This window comes from Antechinus flavipes, chromosome 3 (genome assembly GCF_016432865.1).
Source record: "Antechinus flavipes isolate AdamAnt ecotype Samford, QLD, Australia chromosome 3, AdamAnt_v2, whole genome shotgun sequence".
Classification (NCBI taxonomy): Eukaryota; Metazoa; Chordata; class Mammalia; order Dasyuromorphia; family Dasyuridae; genus Antechinus; species Antechinus flavipes.
This window is the reverse complement of record NC_067400.1, coordinates 168,061,542-168,077,272: the sequence shown is the minus strand read 5'-3', so window position 1 is coordinate 168,077,272 and position 15,731 is coordinate 168,061,542. Positions and strand designations below refer to the sequence as shown.

The following is a 15,731-nucleotide window of genomic DNA, read 5'->3' as shown; positions in this document are numbered from 1 at the left end:
ATATACAGGATATTATATGTTTTATTTAAATGTATATGAGTGAATACATACATATTCATATATATAACCACTAACATATATACGGCACATGTGTATATATGTATACATATACACACAAATTCAAGATAGTTAAATAAATAGTTGAAAGAAAAAGAAGGTACTATCAGAAAAGACTTGGGCAGTCAGAAAAGGGTTTAGGACTATGAGACAGAAGGAAGAAGAGAGTCATTTCTGGTATGGGTGATGGACAGTAGAAAAGCAGAGACACATAAGAGAATATTATCTATGAGTAAAGGGGAAGGCAAGTTTAGCCAGACCACAAGATACAGAAAGGGATAGTGGTAGTGATGGTGATGGAAATACATAATGAGGCTGGAAAGATTACTGGTTAGGGCCAGGTTGTGAAAAAATTTTAAAGCTAAACAGGAATTTGTATTTGATCATAGAAGCAATAGGGGCCATTAAGGTTTGTGGAACAGAGAAGTGACTAGTCAGAGGTATGAAATATAGACCAGAATGGGGAGAGATTTATAGCAGGAAGACCAAATGGGAGATTACTGCAAAAAGTTAAGATGAGAGAAGCAGTAAGAGGACCTAACCTGGTATAGTGGCTTCATGAACAGAAGAAAAAAAAAAAAAAAAAAACCTAGATAAGGGAAATGTTGAGAACCAGCAAGATTTCATAAATAATTTAATATATGGGGTGAGAGAGGGTGGAGGTCAGTTTGCTAATGTGGAGACTGGAAGAATGATGGTGCTTTCAATAGAAATGGAGAAATTGGAAAGATGGTAAAAGATAATGAATTCTGTTTTGGACATATTAAGTTTAAGATATCTTAGGAATACCTAATTTGAAACATCTTATAGGTAGGTGGGGACAGTTACAGGAGCAACAGGAGCGATAGAATCTCCAGGAGAGACCAAGCCTGGATAGATAGGTCTATGAATCATCTTCAAGGATGACAATGAAATCCATGAAAAATGATGAAATCATAAATGAGGGTATAAAAAGAGATTAGATACACCCATACTTAGGATAATAAACCAGCAAAGGAGACTGAGAAGTGAGACAAGTGAAAGGGAGACAACATCCAGGAAGAGAGAGAAAAGACCATTCCACCGGATAATAAAGAAAGTGCTAGTGGCTTTGAATGCTTAGGCTGGAATTCTGCATGGAGAGGCCTGGAGAGTGAGAGGAAAGTAAATTAGAAAGGACCTCGGATTCTAAAATTGGGGACCTAATACTTACCTCTTGGGGGTAAGTCAGTAAACTGCAACCTCTCCAGATTTCAAATGAGAACATAGACTGCTGAAAGAGAAAGAGGTCTTGGGACTGAACAGGATACTCCTGGGACAGTCTGAAGAAAGGCCCCAGGCGAGGGATTAATCACTGTGAACTACTAACACCTCCCAGTTAGCTTCCCAGAAACCCCAAATGGAGATCCCTGGGTCTCGCTGAATTTGGTGGGAGGAACCACAGAAACTTTCACCTCCTGGACAGCTTGTGGAGTTGGGATCTGAGTCCCGGAATTTTGAGGGAACATCAGTACAGAGGCAAGGGGGCCACTTGCAGGAGAGTGGAGCTTTTAGTTTGGGGTTCCAGGACAGAGCGCTAACTGGCACTAGAGACAACATCCCCCCACCCTACAATTAGAGGTGCTTACACTAATACTTCTCCTTAAAAAAAAAAATGAAATCTGCAATGAACCCAACCACAGAAATTTACTATGGGGATAGGGAAGATTGGGGTTCATCTTCACAAAAGGACACTGAAGTAAAAAAAGCTTCTTTTACCTCTCAAAGAGTAGCAGAAATGGTTTCCCTGCCTTGGGTTATAGAATAACTTAGAAAAGAATTTAAAAATCAAATGAGAAACATTGAGGAAAAACTAAGATTATTAAAAAAAAAATTAATCAACTAGAAAAAGGAGATACAATCTTTTTTTTTTTTTTAATGATTAATAGATATTGGGAAAGCTTCTTCTTCTTTTTTTTTTTTTTAAATAACTTTTTATTGACAGAACCCATGCCAGGGTAATTTTTTACAACATTATCCCTTGCACTCACTTCTATTCCGATTTTTCTCCTTCCTCCCTCTGCCCCCTCCCCCCAGATGGCAAACAGTCCTTTACATGTTGAATAGGTTACAGTATATCCTAGATACAATACACGTGTGCAGAACCAAACAGTTTTCTTGTTGCACAGGAAAAGTTGGATTCAGAAAGTAAAAATTACCCGGGAAGAAAAACAAAAATGCAAGCAGTTTATATTCAATTCCCAGTGTTCTTTCTTTGGGTGTAGCTGCTTCTGCCCATCTTTGATCAATTGAAATTGAATTAGCTCTCTTTATCGAAGAGATCCACTTCCATCAGAATACATCCTCATACAATATCGTTGTCGAAGTGTATAATGATCTCCTGGTTCTGCTCATTTCACTTAGCATCAGTTCATGTAAGTCTCCCCAGTCCTCTCTGTATTCATCCTGCTGGTCATTCCTTACAGAACAATAATATTCCATAACATTCATATACCACAATTTACTCAACCATTCTCCAATTGATGGGCATCCATTCATTTTCCAGCTTCTAGCCGCTACAAACAGGGCTGCCACAAACAATTTGGCACATACAGGTCCCTTTCCCTTCTTTAGTATCTCTTTGGGGTATAAGCCCAGTAGAGACACTGCTGGATCAAAGGGTATGCACAGTTTGATAACTTTTTGAGCATAGTTCCAAATTGCTCTCCAGAATGGCTGGATGTATTCACAATTCCACCAACAATGTATCAGTGTCCCTGTTTTCCCACATCCCCTCCAACATTCCCCATTATCTTTCCCTGTCACTCTAGCCAATCTGACAAGTGTGATGCAGAGTCTTAAAGAAGACTCTTTGAAAATTAGATTGGGAATATAAACCGCTTGCATTTTTGTTTTTCTTCCCGGGTTATTTCTACCTTCTGAATTCAATTCTCCCTGTGCAACAAGAAAACTGTTCAGTTCTGCACACATATATTATATCTAGGATATACTGTAACCTATTTAACATATAAAGGACTGCTTGCCATCTGGGGGAGGAGGTGGAGGGAGGGAGGGGAAAAATCAGAACAGAAGTGAATGCAAGGGATAATGCTGTAAAAAATTACTGTCAATAAAAAGTTATTTAAAACAAAAAAAAAAAAAAGAAAGTTTAAAAATAATGAAAATTTCAATGAACCTCCCCCCCAAAAAAAAGAAAATTAGATTAAGCAAGGGAAAGCCAATGAAGCTATAAGAGACCAAGAAATAACAAAACAGAATAGAGAATGAAAAAATAGAAAAGAATGTGAAACATAAGAAAAACAGATGAAGAAGAGAAAATATAAAAATAATTGGGCTACCTGAAAACTGTGACCAAAAAAGAACCTCCACCCAATAATGCAAGGCATAGTCTAAGAAAATTGTCCTTGAGTGAAAGAACATGAGAGGAAAGTAAAAATAGAAAAAATCCACTGATCACCACCTCAAAGAGAAAATTGTGGAAAATACATAGGAATATTATTGCCAAATTTCAAAACTCTCAGATCAAAGAGAAATTTCTGCAAGAAAAAAGAAAAAAAATTCAAATACATTGAACTACAATTAGAATTGTACAGGACTTCGCAGCAGCCACAATAAAAAACTGCAGATCCTGGAATTATATACACTGCCAATCAAAAGAACTAGGCATATGGCCAAAAATATCATATCCAGCAAAATAATATTGAATGAAAAAAATGGATATTCAATGAACTTGCAGATTTTCAAGTCTGTCTTTCAAACAAATCCAAACTCCATAGAAAATTTAACACATAACAATATCAAAGATCAATTTCTTAACATGGACAAATTGTTTATGTTTTTTATATGGAAATGCATACTATAGGTTTAAAACTGACGTCAGCAATTAGGTAGGTCAAAAGAAAGATTGGGGCAAAGTTGAGTTTGATCTGATTCTAAAAAACAAAACCACCTAGAAAAAGGTAAACCTTTCTAGAGGAAAAACAGATACAGAAGCTAATGCTTCTGAGAGTGGAGGTGGGTAGGCTTGTATGCTGAAAACCTACTCACATCAGGAATAGGTTAAAAAAGCAACACTACATATATACCACTGAAGGATATACCACTGGTCAAAGATGGAGTCCCAAATCTTCTTTGTGTCTGTGTCTGAGACTCTTCTGTGCTCATGGCTGAGGGTCCTCTGTGTCCCTTACATACCGCAGTATGATTACATCACTACAGCACACTGAGCATGCGCCTACTGCCCATTACATCACCGTCACATTAAGTATACCATTAGCACACTGAGTAGGTGCTTTACTATAAGTGCCCCTCTGTCCTCGATTCAAGCATACTTTTTCAGAGTTCTGGCCCTCTACAATTTATAAAAAACATAAGGTGGGAGGGATGGGTGGAAGGGGAAGCAAAGGCTGGGGGAAAGATAAGGGAGAGGGCCATGAATAAGAGGAAGAGCAAGACAAGTTAAGGAGCAGAATTAAAGAAGAAGAGGTGGCAGGGAGAGGAAAGAATGAGATACACACAAAACACTACAACACTTAAAAGATTCAATCAAAAGAGAAATGTACATTAAGTGTCAGCCACACAAATATTATTTTAAATGCATGTTTATGGATAAATGTGTGTGTATCTGAGTATATGCAGATGTTTAAATGTTGCTCTATGTCTGTATGTATATATATAATATATAAAATATGTCTATGTGAGTGGGGATGTGAATAGGTATTAATATATAGAGGAACAGAGATATGTGTGTATGTGTACATTTATATGTGAATATAACATATATCTGTGCTTAACTATAGCCTGCTTGGGGTATATGGGAGGGATGAAAGGGGAAAAAAGAACAAAGTAAAAAAAAGTGCACAGGAGAGAACAAAAGAATAATCAGTAAGGAAGCAAAGAACAGATGAACCCTCATGAATATAATTTATTCTATTTTATCTTTTCTTGAACTGATAATTTATTGTTACATATTTTGAATACTCCCTGATGTTCTGCTGGGCACTTGACAAATCTCTTTTGTTTTCTTTTTCTATCCTGCTTTTTTTGATAAAACAAAAAAAAATTTTTTTAAATACTACCTTCTCACATACTCTTCATATACATAAAAAAGCTTGCCAGAGAGATAATTGTATTACTCTTGTGTATACGATGTAAATATGAGATATACACAGCATATGTAATGATACTACCTATGAAGATAAGCCTTGGGGCAAGAGGTGGGCTGAGGAGAGAATCAACATTACATACATTACCTTGGCATTCTCTAGCACTGTATCATCTCTGCCTAAGCCGGGTCCTAAGACAATGGCGTGTAATCTGGGTAACAACTTCTCAACGTCATTAACAGCATCAGGACTGTCACTAGATAAGGAAAAAATATATAAAATGATTCAGAACTGTAATTCTTGAGAGTCTAATTTTATCACGCCATTAAAATCTAAAATGATACTTCATATTAGAGTAGAGGTAATTAAAAGCTACATGCCAGGTCTAAAAAAGTTGGAAAACCTTCTGAGTTGGAGCCCAAATGATGCCCTGATACATTTGACAACTGAAGGCCTACCTGTGGAAGTTGTGTAAAGTTCATTATCAAAAGCCTGGATGAAAGGTGATGAATTTTTTGTTCAAAAAATTACTCATGAAGTTAACTCATGAAGACCAACTAATAGGGTGTACAGAGTCTATAATCTGCTGAATAAAATATACTGAATAAAAATATTGAAGAAATCAGAGCTACTTTTACATACTGAAATAATTCCAAAGACAAGAAATTACTGATAATTTCACAATTACCTCTGCCTTCTAAAAGTCAGCCAATCAACTAGTTTCAAAAGTTAATTAAACTAAAAGTTAATTCTAAGGTAAAAGCTAAGTGTATCTATAACCCTCTACCTTCCCACCCCTGCCTAAATGTCTGGAACCATGACAATGGTATATAATCTGAATGTTGTCATTGTTCAGTTGTATTTCAGTTATGTCCCATTCTTTGTGACTCCATTTGAAGTTTTCTTAGCAAAGATACTAGAGTAATTTGCCATTTCTTTCTCCAGCTTTTTTTTTTTTTTTACACAGATGAGAAAACTGAGTTAAAACAAGGTTAAGTAACTAGCCTGGGTCACACTAGTACCTGTCCGAGACCACATTTGAACTCAGGTCTTCTTGATTCCACTGTGCTACCTAGTAATAAGCACTTATTAAGCACCTAGTTAGATGCCAGGCACTGTGCTAGAAAATGGAAATATAAATACCAAGAATGAAATAATCCCTATTCTCAAGAAGTATTTTTGGGACACCACTAATACTATTTTCTTGCATCATATGTAACTTTACTCATAGGTATTCTTGAAAAGCCCAGCACATGGCACAGTGCCTGGTATATAGTAGGTGCTTTTAAAATGTTTACTGAAATAGCCGAGTGATTGACTTGAATTTAAAAATAGCTGCTGCTGCTGCTTCTTAGTGACCTTCAAGCAATTCACTCACTTCCTCATATATATTACAATAGGGTTATGTTCTATGGTTTCAGAGGTTTCCCGCCTTCCAGGTCTATACTGATGATCCAATTATCTCTCTTCAAATCAGGTTTCCTAAGTCAAATCATCATGTAAATTCCCTTAGAATAGCTCAATATTTAAAAAACATATGATAAACCAAAAAAAAAAAAAAAATCCTTGTACTCTCAAGTCCAAATTGCTTTTACATCCAGCACCCATTTCACTGAATCTTACAAGGAACTTCATTTAAGTCATCTAGTCCAACTTGTTACTAAGGCATCAGATGGTCATGTAGCTATATAGTTACTGTCTGAACAAGTTTCAGAAAAGGGAACATAGTGCTTTTTAAGTTTTTCATTTCCATGATTTATCAGAATAATTTATTAAAAATTTATTAGAATATTAAGTCTGTTAGCACTAAAATTTATTAAAAGAAATTTATTAGGAACTATTAGAAATTTATTGTATATCATTATTAGGATATTATTTTATTTATTAGAATTTATAATGTAATAGAAGTAAATTAATTAGAACAATTTATCAAAATGTATAATTTATTAGAGCAATCTGACAGGAATTGATTATTATGAATTAAGTATTATTTATTAGAAAATTATTGTTTATCATGATTTATTAGAACATTTAGTTTGGTGAATGTATAATTTATTAGAAATAAATTTATTAGAAATTTATCATGTATCATGCTTTCTTAGAATAGTTGTTAGAATGTATAATTTATTAGAAATCTGAAAATAAACTAAAAAGTATATTAACTACTAAATGTATATTTACTTAAACACATTTTATTCCAAACAATGCAGGATCATAAAATTTTAGAGTTGAAAATGGCCTTGGAAAATACCTAGACCAAATCATCCCCTATAATCACTATTAATATCATTTTACAGATGAATACATTGAAGCTTAGAGAAAGTAATGCATTCAATATCACACAAAACCAGGATCCAAACCCAGGGCCTGGCCTTTCTCTGAAGATCTAGAATTCTTTATGCTCCCAGATATTCCAGGCTTGGAGGCCAGTTCTCTTTTCACTACACAGTCTTTCTTAATAGACTATAAGGGGGGGTGGAGGAGGGGGAACTAGCTGGGCAGTGGATAGAGCATCAGCCCTGAAGTCAGGAGGACCCGAGTTCAAATTTGACCTTGAACACAACACTTCCTAGTTTGTATGACACCACCAAGCAATTCACTTAATCCCAATTGCCTTGCAAAAAAATAACAATAAAGGAAAAAAACACACCAAAAAATAAAATATAAGGAAGACCAAATATGCATCATTTTATAGTAGTGCTTGTCATACTTCAATCACAAGAAAAATGCAAGCAGAACTAAAATGTTCTTTACATATCCTTTAAAATAAAAATTTCAGAGTTCTTTTAATGACCCCAAACTTCTCTCAAAAACAAAGGCCCATCTTTCTAATGCCTGTGTTCTTCTGGGATTGTATAGCTCCAAGAACTAGAACACCCTAGTCCCTTGAAGAAAGAAATTAAACATCTCCCAAAGGGCAATGAAGAGATATATGATAAGCATTTGAATGGTACAATCCATTATTTTTGATTTATGAAGATTTATAAAGAGGATTTAAGAAATGCATAAACAAAAAAAGGTAGGTAAGTTGGTCATCCGGTGAAAGCTGAATCAATGAATAAACAACTCATATGCTCCAGAAGTATCCTTGTGAACAAAAGAAATCAAGGAAGATGCCCAGAACATTAGTAGACCCCACTGTGGCAAATTTATGGCAGGACACAGATAAGAATTACACAAGATGGGCAGGCATGGGTAGGTTATAATTTGGAGCTCTGTATCATTATGTCAAGGAGCTCACAGATGAAATCTAACTATTTCTTCAGTAATCTTTCTTGGTTTCTACATGAGTTATTTTTTCATAAAGCTTTTTATTTTTTTTTAAAAAAGCATAGTTTTCAGCATTTATCCTTGCAAAACTTTGTATTAACAGAAGTATTTTAACAATCAGTAGACATGAGTTGTAATTTTTGTTTGTTTTATTATGTCTTCTCACTGTGTCTCCTTATCCCCAGTGAACAGTCTTTTTTATAAAGTTCTCCCAACGCTCATGCTCATAGCAAAATAAATTCCCATTCTTAGGCACATCCAAAAATGTATGTATCCCATTCTGGATTGCAGTGATAGGATTCATTTTCAGTCCTCTGAACTCAGGGCTTATCATTGTGATATGAATATTACCTTAATTTTCTTACTGGGATGCATTCTTAAAGAGGCGTTCTATTATTATTTTTAGTATTTCAGAAAGGAACATCAAAAAACTCAAATCCAAATAAAACTTATAGACTGGAAAATACATCTTGACAACAAGACTCCTAAAGGAAACCTCATCTAAGCATGTGTGTCAGGTTAAATCTACATATAGTAAACCCTATTACAAAACCACTGTATTTCAGCTTTAAAAGGGACCTCAGCAAGGGTCTTCAAACAACTGCCTGAAGGCCAAACTGTTGGTTATTTTGGTTTTTGAAGGGGAGCTAAGAATTGTTTTTATTTTCTTAAGTAAAATGAAACTTTAGAGTTGTAAATTTATTATTAATAAATAATAATACTAATATTAATTAATCTATTAATTAACAAAGACCATCCTGATCCTGTCTAACTCACGTCCAACAAAAATGCCATCAACATTTATCTGACAAGTGAACACCCCATTTTCCCTTGAGAACCCACAATAATGGAATCCCGTAACTTCCTGAGGCATCCAATTCCATTTTTGGATAGCCTGAAGTAAAACATACAACAGATCATCAGAGTATAAAAGACAGAGAGTCCAGAAACTGGACTTATGATTTCAGTGGTATATAGACTGCCTACAAAAGCAAACTTCTACTACCAATGGAGTTATACAGCATCTTAAAACTTTTAGTCTAATGTCAACAAAAGATTATGTGAATTGCTCCATAGTCACACCCCAGAATGAGTTAGAAGCAATAATATAATTCAGGTTTTCTTAGTTTAGAGGTCAGCTCTCTTTCCACTACAAAATGCTTTCTTTCTTAAAAGAATATAAGGAAGATCAAATATGCACAATTCTGACTCAAATTATGTCTATAATGAGTAAGACCACTGACCATATTTATAATATGAGGAAGCAACAATTTAGTTTTTGATGTACCCTCTTTCTTCTCCTTAAAAGAAAAACTTACCTAATCTTCTTTAAAGGTTTTTATTCCCTATTTCATTTAACTGAGAAAAGTAGTTGTATTTATTTTTAAAAGGTCATAAAACAAATAATTACATAAGAAAAATCAAATAATGCCCACATGAAGGGAAAAAAATTATAATGTAAATGATTAGAGTGATATCTATACTTTTACACATAGGGCTAATTGGTTAAGTAAGAGATCTTACAGTTAATTAGAGCCATTAGTAAGTAGAATAAATGGAACTATCTTTGTAGTTCTACAATTGTTAGACTTCTACAAAGAAGCTTATGGTTTTCCCAAGCTAAGAAACACTGCAGCTAATTGTTCTCCTCTTTCCCTCCTCACTCTCAATATATACACAATCACCTCAAAGGTGATCATTTACAATCCAAGCTGTCTACATGTTAATTATCATCTTTAATTATCCACAGCAATTTTAACTCTAAGTATGGCTTCTTCATTCTGTTATCCAGCACAGACCTGCTGGTGTTTGCTTGGGAAATGCAAATCAGTTTTAATTTCAGACAATGTAAAACATAATTAAGAAGGAAGATTTGTTAACATAAAATCATAATGCATGACACAAAGGGAAAAAAATCTGGGATCATTTCTGCTGTGTATTTATTCACTGATCTCTTCCTTCTTGGCATAGGGGTTATCAACTGCTTCTGTAGTATTATGATAACTGTATTTCAATAATAGTGGTTTCCTTTGTAACTTTATAAGTATTTCAATTTTATGCATTTAAAAATATTATTCTGCAGAAGGGTCCATAGGCTTTACAACACTGCAAAAAGGTCCATAACTCAAAAAGATTAAGAACCCCAACTTTGTCAAAAGTAATGTATTTATGAGGTGATCCAAGACTATTCCAATAAACTAATGATGGAAGGTGCCATCCACATCTCAAGAGAGAATTATGGAGACTGAATCCATTTAATGGAGACTTTAATCCATTTAAAAGCCTAGATATCATTTTCACTTTGTTGTTGTTTGTTTGGGTTTTTTTTCCTTTCTCATTTTGTTTCCTTTTGATCTGATTTTTCTTGCTCAGCATGATGAATATGGAAATATCTTTAGAAGATTGCACATATTTAACCTATGCTGAATTGCTTGCTGTCTTGGAGATGAGATGGGAGAAAAATTTAGAACACAAAGTTTTGCAAAGCTGAATGTTGAAAACTATTTTTGCATATATTTTAAAAAATATAATATGATTAGAAAACAAATATAATCAATTAATTAATTTCCTATTTAATATGGCTGGAGAATATATGCTCAATTTAGATGAAAGCTGAATCCTGCAGAATTGGCACTTTCAAATTATAATGTTGGAGAAGACTTTTGAGAGTCCCTGGACAGAGAATAGGTCAAATCAGTCAATACTTAAAGAAATTAATTCAGACTATCCAGTGGAAGGTCAAATATTGAAGTATAAATACTTTGATGATACAATGAGAAGAGAGGACTCCTTGGAAAAGAGTCTGATGTCGAGAAAGACTGAAGGCAAAAGGAGATGTCAGAGGATGAGATGGATAGATAATATCATGGAAATAACAAACATATGCTTAGACATATGTCAAGAGGTAGTGAGAGAAAGATCTAGCTATCTGTGGTCCATAAGACATGAAGAATTGGACACGACAATGACAATTAACATGAGACAATAAGGATTATCAATATTCCAAAAAAAATAAAAATTTGAAAACGAGATATTTTATACTAAAACTATTAAGAATGTCAAATTTTTCTTTGACCAATCAAAAGACATTTCAAATTTTCAGTGACCTGGAGTCATCATTATGAACATCAATTAGTAATTGCTACAGTTCTACAAAAGTCTAATAGTTTTACTATATCATTTAATCCATAATTCAGACAATCAGTTAGCACTGACCATACACTCTTTGTGGCAAGCACCTCACTAAATGTTAGGGAAACATGCAGCTATGTATATAGACAAGAAAATAAATAGAATTTCCATTTAAGTAAAACCACTGGTGTATGTATACAGCGCGTGCGCACACATAGCTGCAGGGGGAAGCAGCTATAATTCAAATCAGTGTGAAGATTTCCTAACAAGGAAATTCCACCTATGCAGACCTTAATTCATCTATAATTCATGGTAAATACGGTTGCTTGGGACATTGAAAAGAGGTTAGGTAACTTGGCAATGGTCACACAGAAGAATCAGGACATGTACTGACTGAGGTCTCTGACTCCAAGGCCTGCTTTCTATTCACTGGTTATATCGCATTCCCATGTATGCTATATTATTGTTAATCAAAGGTAAAAGGCATAGTTCACATCCTCTGTTGATAGTATGCTGTGATCATTGACTTTTGAAAAAATATTTTTCCCCAACTGCATATAAAACAAATTTTCAACGTTTTTTTTTTTTTTTTTAATCTTTAGCTCCAAATTTTCTCCCTTTCCTTCTCTTCTATCCTTTTTTGAGATGGTAAGTAATCTGATATAGATTATACATGTACAATCATGTAAAATATATTTCCATATTAGTCATTTTGTGGAAGAAAACTCAAATGTGATATCTATCTTTCCCTAACTTGTGATCCATCTCTTTGAGATGTAGAGGGCTGAAACCATTGGGTTGATGCACTAAAGTCAGGACTGAGGAGCACTTGAGGCTAACTACTGAATGGACAATACTCTATGGGCATATGCTTGGAAAATGGTCTTTCCATGCTGGCTCAATGATCGGTATATAGAGGATTGTAGGAGGGACTAGGGAGTGAGTAAAGCTAGTCAGGGACACACTCTCGGTGGTAGACGAGGGGGAAGGCAGGTTATGGAAATTCTGCTTCCATCCTGTTGAATCCTGAGTCTAATACCAAGAATAAAGACTGAGGACTTTTGCTTATCCTGACTCCGGCTGATTCTGGGGTGTCCTGGGTGCTAGCGGTTGTTACACTGAGGTAATGATTTCTATACTAGTTTTTATTGTATGCTCTCTCTTCTTAAAGAATAACTTAACCTAACTTTCTTTAAGTGTTTTTGTATCCTATTTCATTTAAAACTGTGGCAGCCAGAGAGTACAGTGAACAGAACATGCCATAAAGACCCAAGTTCAAATTCAGCCTCAGAAACATACTAGCTATATGACTTTGAGTAAGTCATTTACTCCTGTTTGCCTTAGTTCCTCATCTAGAAAATGAGCTGGAGAAGGAAATGGCAAACCATTCTAGCATCTTTGCCAAGAAAACCCAAAGGAGGGGACAACGAATCAGGCATGATTGAAATGAAGCAAAAAAAGTAATTGTTTCTATTAAGGTGGTCATGGAACAAATAAATTCATATGTAACAACAAGATAATTAGGTTATATTTAGATAGCTATATCAGTTTATATTTGCTTTATTTTCAGTTCCAAATTCTCTCCCTCCATCCATCCCGTCTCTTACCCACTGAGATGGCAAGAAATGTTGATACCCATTATACAAATGAAGTCATTCTGCCTCTGTTTATAGACCACTTATTAACTTCATGTTTCTCATTCCTGAACAGTACTACAATCACAAAACAGCATGAAGCAGCCCCCTTTCTGACTCCTCCCTTCTTGAGTAGGTAACAGCTACATCAGCTACTCACTGCTTGCTCTCTAACCCTTGGCACTGCTGGTCCCACGATATAGGGGAGTTCTAGGCAACTTGCTTGCAAACTTTAAGGGCATTTAAGTCAGTCAGCCAGAAAAGTTTATATTTTAAATGTGTTTTAAATCTTCCATTACCATTTCTTCTACCTGTTGATCAGCAGCTGCTCTCTAAACTAATTAATAATCATTTCAGCATCCCAAAGTCATGGCCACAATGAACAAGGCATCAATGCCTATGTAAGGTGATAACATCTCAAAATCTCATTTTTGCAGCCTGTGTCCTTCGGTCTGAGATTAATATGAAACACTCTTTTAGCAGATGACCTTTTCCAAAGTCTATGCTTTTGTCAATACCAGTTCTCAGAGGGTTCAGTAGACAGTATGTCAATCACTTCCCTTACAATTCATCTAAATTGAACATACATTCGATATTCTCCAATCATACTAAATAGGAAATTAATCTAGAGTTGATTGTAAATAAATGCATTATTTTTTTTTGTTTTCTAATAGTATTTTATTTTTCCAAGTATATGCAAAGATAGTTTTCAACATTCAGCTTTGCAAAATCTTATGTTAGGTTTTTTAGGGTCTGAAGTATTATTCTTCACTACAACTAAATCACCTATCTGCTGGTGTACCCAAAAGGCATGACTAGCTATATTCATTAGGTATCTAGTTTCCTACAGGCAAAGTTTAATAATAGATTTGAAGAAATCCATGGGTATGTGTGGGTTTGTTTACACAAGCTAACAGTATAACAGTGAAAAACCTCTGGACTTGGGAAGGTAGCAAAGTGTAACAGTGCAAATCTGGCCTGTGACACTAACCATGTGACCTTGTATAAGTAATTTCCCCTCAGTCTCCTCATCCATTATCATGATCTATAAAAACCATCTACAAAAAACTTCCCACAGTTGTTGTGAGGATCCAATGCAATAATATTCATAAAGCACAGAGCAAACAGTATATAAATATATATATTCATAAATATTAATGTACTAACATAAATATAATGTAAACATTAGCTTTATTATTACTGTTTTTTAAAAAATCTGGGTTTGAATCTTAGTTCTAATATTTATAGGATGTGTGATTTACTACTTTGAACTTCAGTTTCTTCATCTGCAGAATGGGAATATTAACATTTATGACAAAGTTGGGGGGAAAAAAAAGGCTTTTGTAAACCATAAAATATTATGCTAATGTGCTTCCAAGATTACTGCCAGCTCATAATATGGTAGATATTTCCAAATGATCAGTACAATATGTATTCCTGTATAGTATATCAGTTGTTAGCCCATTCTAAGGCAGCTTATTCTGCATGATGTACTTCTGAAATTTCTACACTGGCTTCAGAGACACAGGATTGAAGCATCACAAATTCAGAGTTGGAATGAACCTTAGAGACCAACTGATCCAATCTCCCAGTTTTGGAGATGAGAAAACTGATGGGGCCCAGAAAGGAAAAGTACCTTCTCAAGGTCACCTAGGAAGCAAACAGCAAACTACACAGCTGTATACTCTCTATACTCTCAAGTCCATGAGGACTGGGGGAAAAAAAAATGGGATAACATTCTACATTCTACTCTCAAGATGCATGTTATCATATGTGCATAAAATGCTCATTTAGTTCACTCACAAGTCCCAAGCTTTTCTGCCCTTGCCAACATAGTCTCTAGACCACTGGAGGATACCATCTTCACTACACCAATAGGTTCTCCAAACCAATGGACCCCTGAATCCTAAGGACCAGCAGAGCTCCCATCTACCCTGCAGATGATCCCTTTTATATAGGTTTTCTCTTCCCCATTAAAATTCTTTGGGAGAAGTAATTGTCTCACTTATCTATTTTGTATCAGCAAGGGTTTAGCCTACTGTTAATACAGTATATGTGTGATAGAACAGTAACATAATACCTGAATACAAAAATTAGAAAATCTGCACAAATCTTGGTAGTATTTTAAAATTAAAGATGTAGGTGGCACATTGGGTACAGTGCCTGGGGCCTAGAGTGCAAAAGCCCTGAATTAAAATTCAGCTTCCTATATTCAAAAACTTAGGCAAGCCATTTAGCCTCTGATTACCTCAATTTGTTCATCTGTAAAATAGTAATAATAGCACCTACTTTCTACTATTGTTGTGAAGGTCAAATGAAATAATTGTAAAATTACTATGTACAGTGTTCTCCACATACTAGGCATTATGGAAATGTTAGTTGTTGTTTATTGTTATGTAACAGAATGAATGAAAAGCATTCATTAAGTTCTTAGTACTTGGTAAGCCATAAAGAAGTAAATCTTTATTTGCTGAAAGCTCAATGGGTTTTTATAACTGAAATATTCTGCCTAAAATCTAAAAAATGAGTCATAGTCTAAGGAATTATATCTCTT

At 34.8% G+C, this 15,731-nt stretch overlaps 1 protein-coding gene across 7 annotated transcripts in view; it reads right to left on the bottom strand.

Annotated features, from left to right (window-relative positions):
* NAXD (NAD(P)HX dehydratase) overlaps window positions 1-15,731 on the bottom strand; it is an 86,174-nt gene that overhangs the window by 25,820 nt on the left and 44,623 nt on the right. For all 7 annotated transcript variants that reach the window (XM_051984189.1, XM_051984190.1, XM_051984192.1 and 4 more), the window contains one exon: window positions 5,289-5,397. In XM_051984189.1, the coding sequence (XP_051840149.1) occupies window positions 5,289-5,397 (109 nt within the window). The remainder of the gene's footprint in view (window positions 1-5,288; window positions 5,398-15,731) is intronic.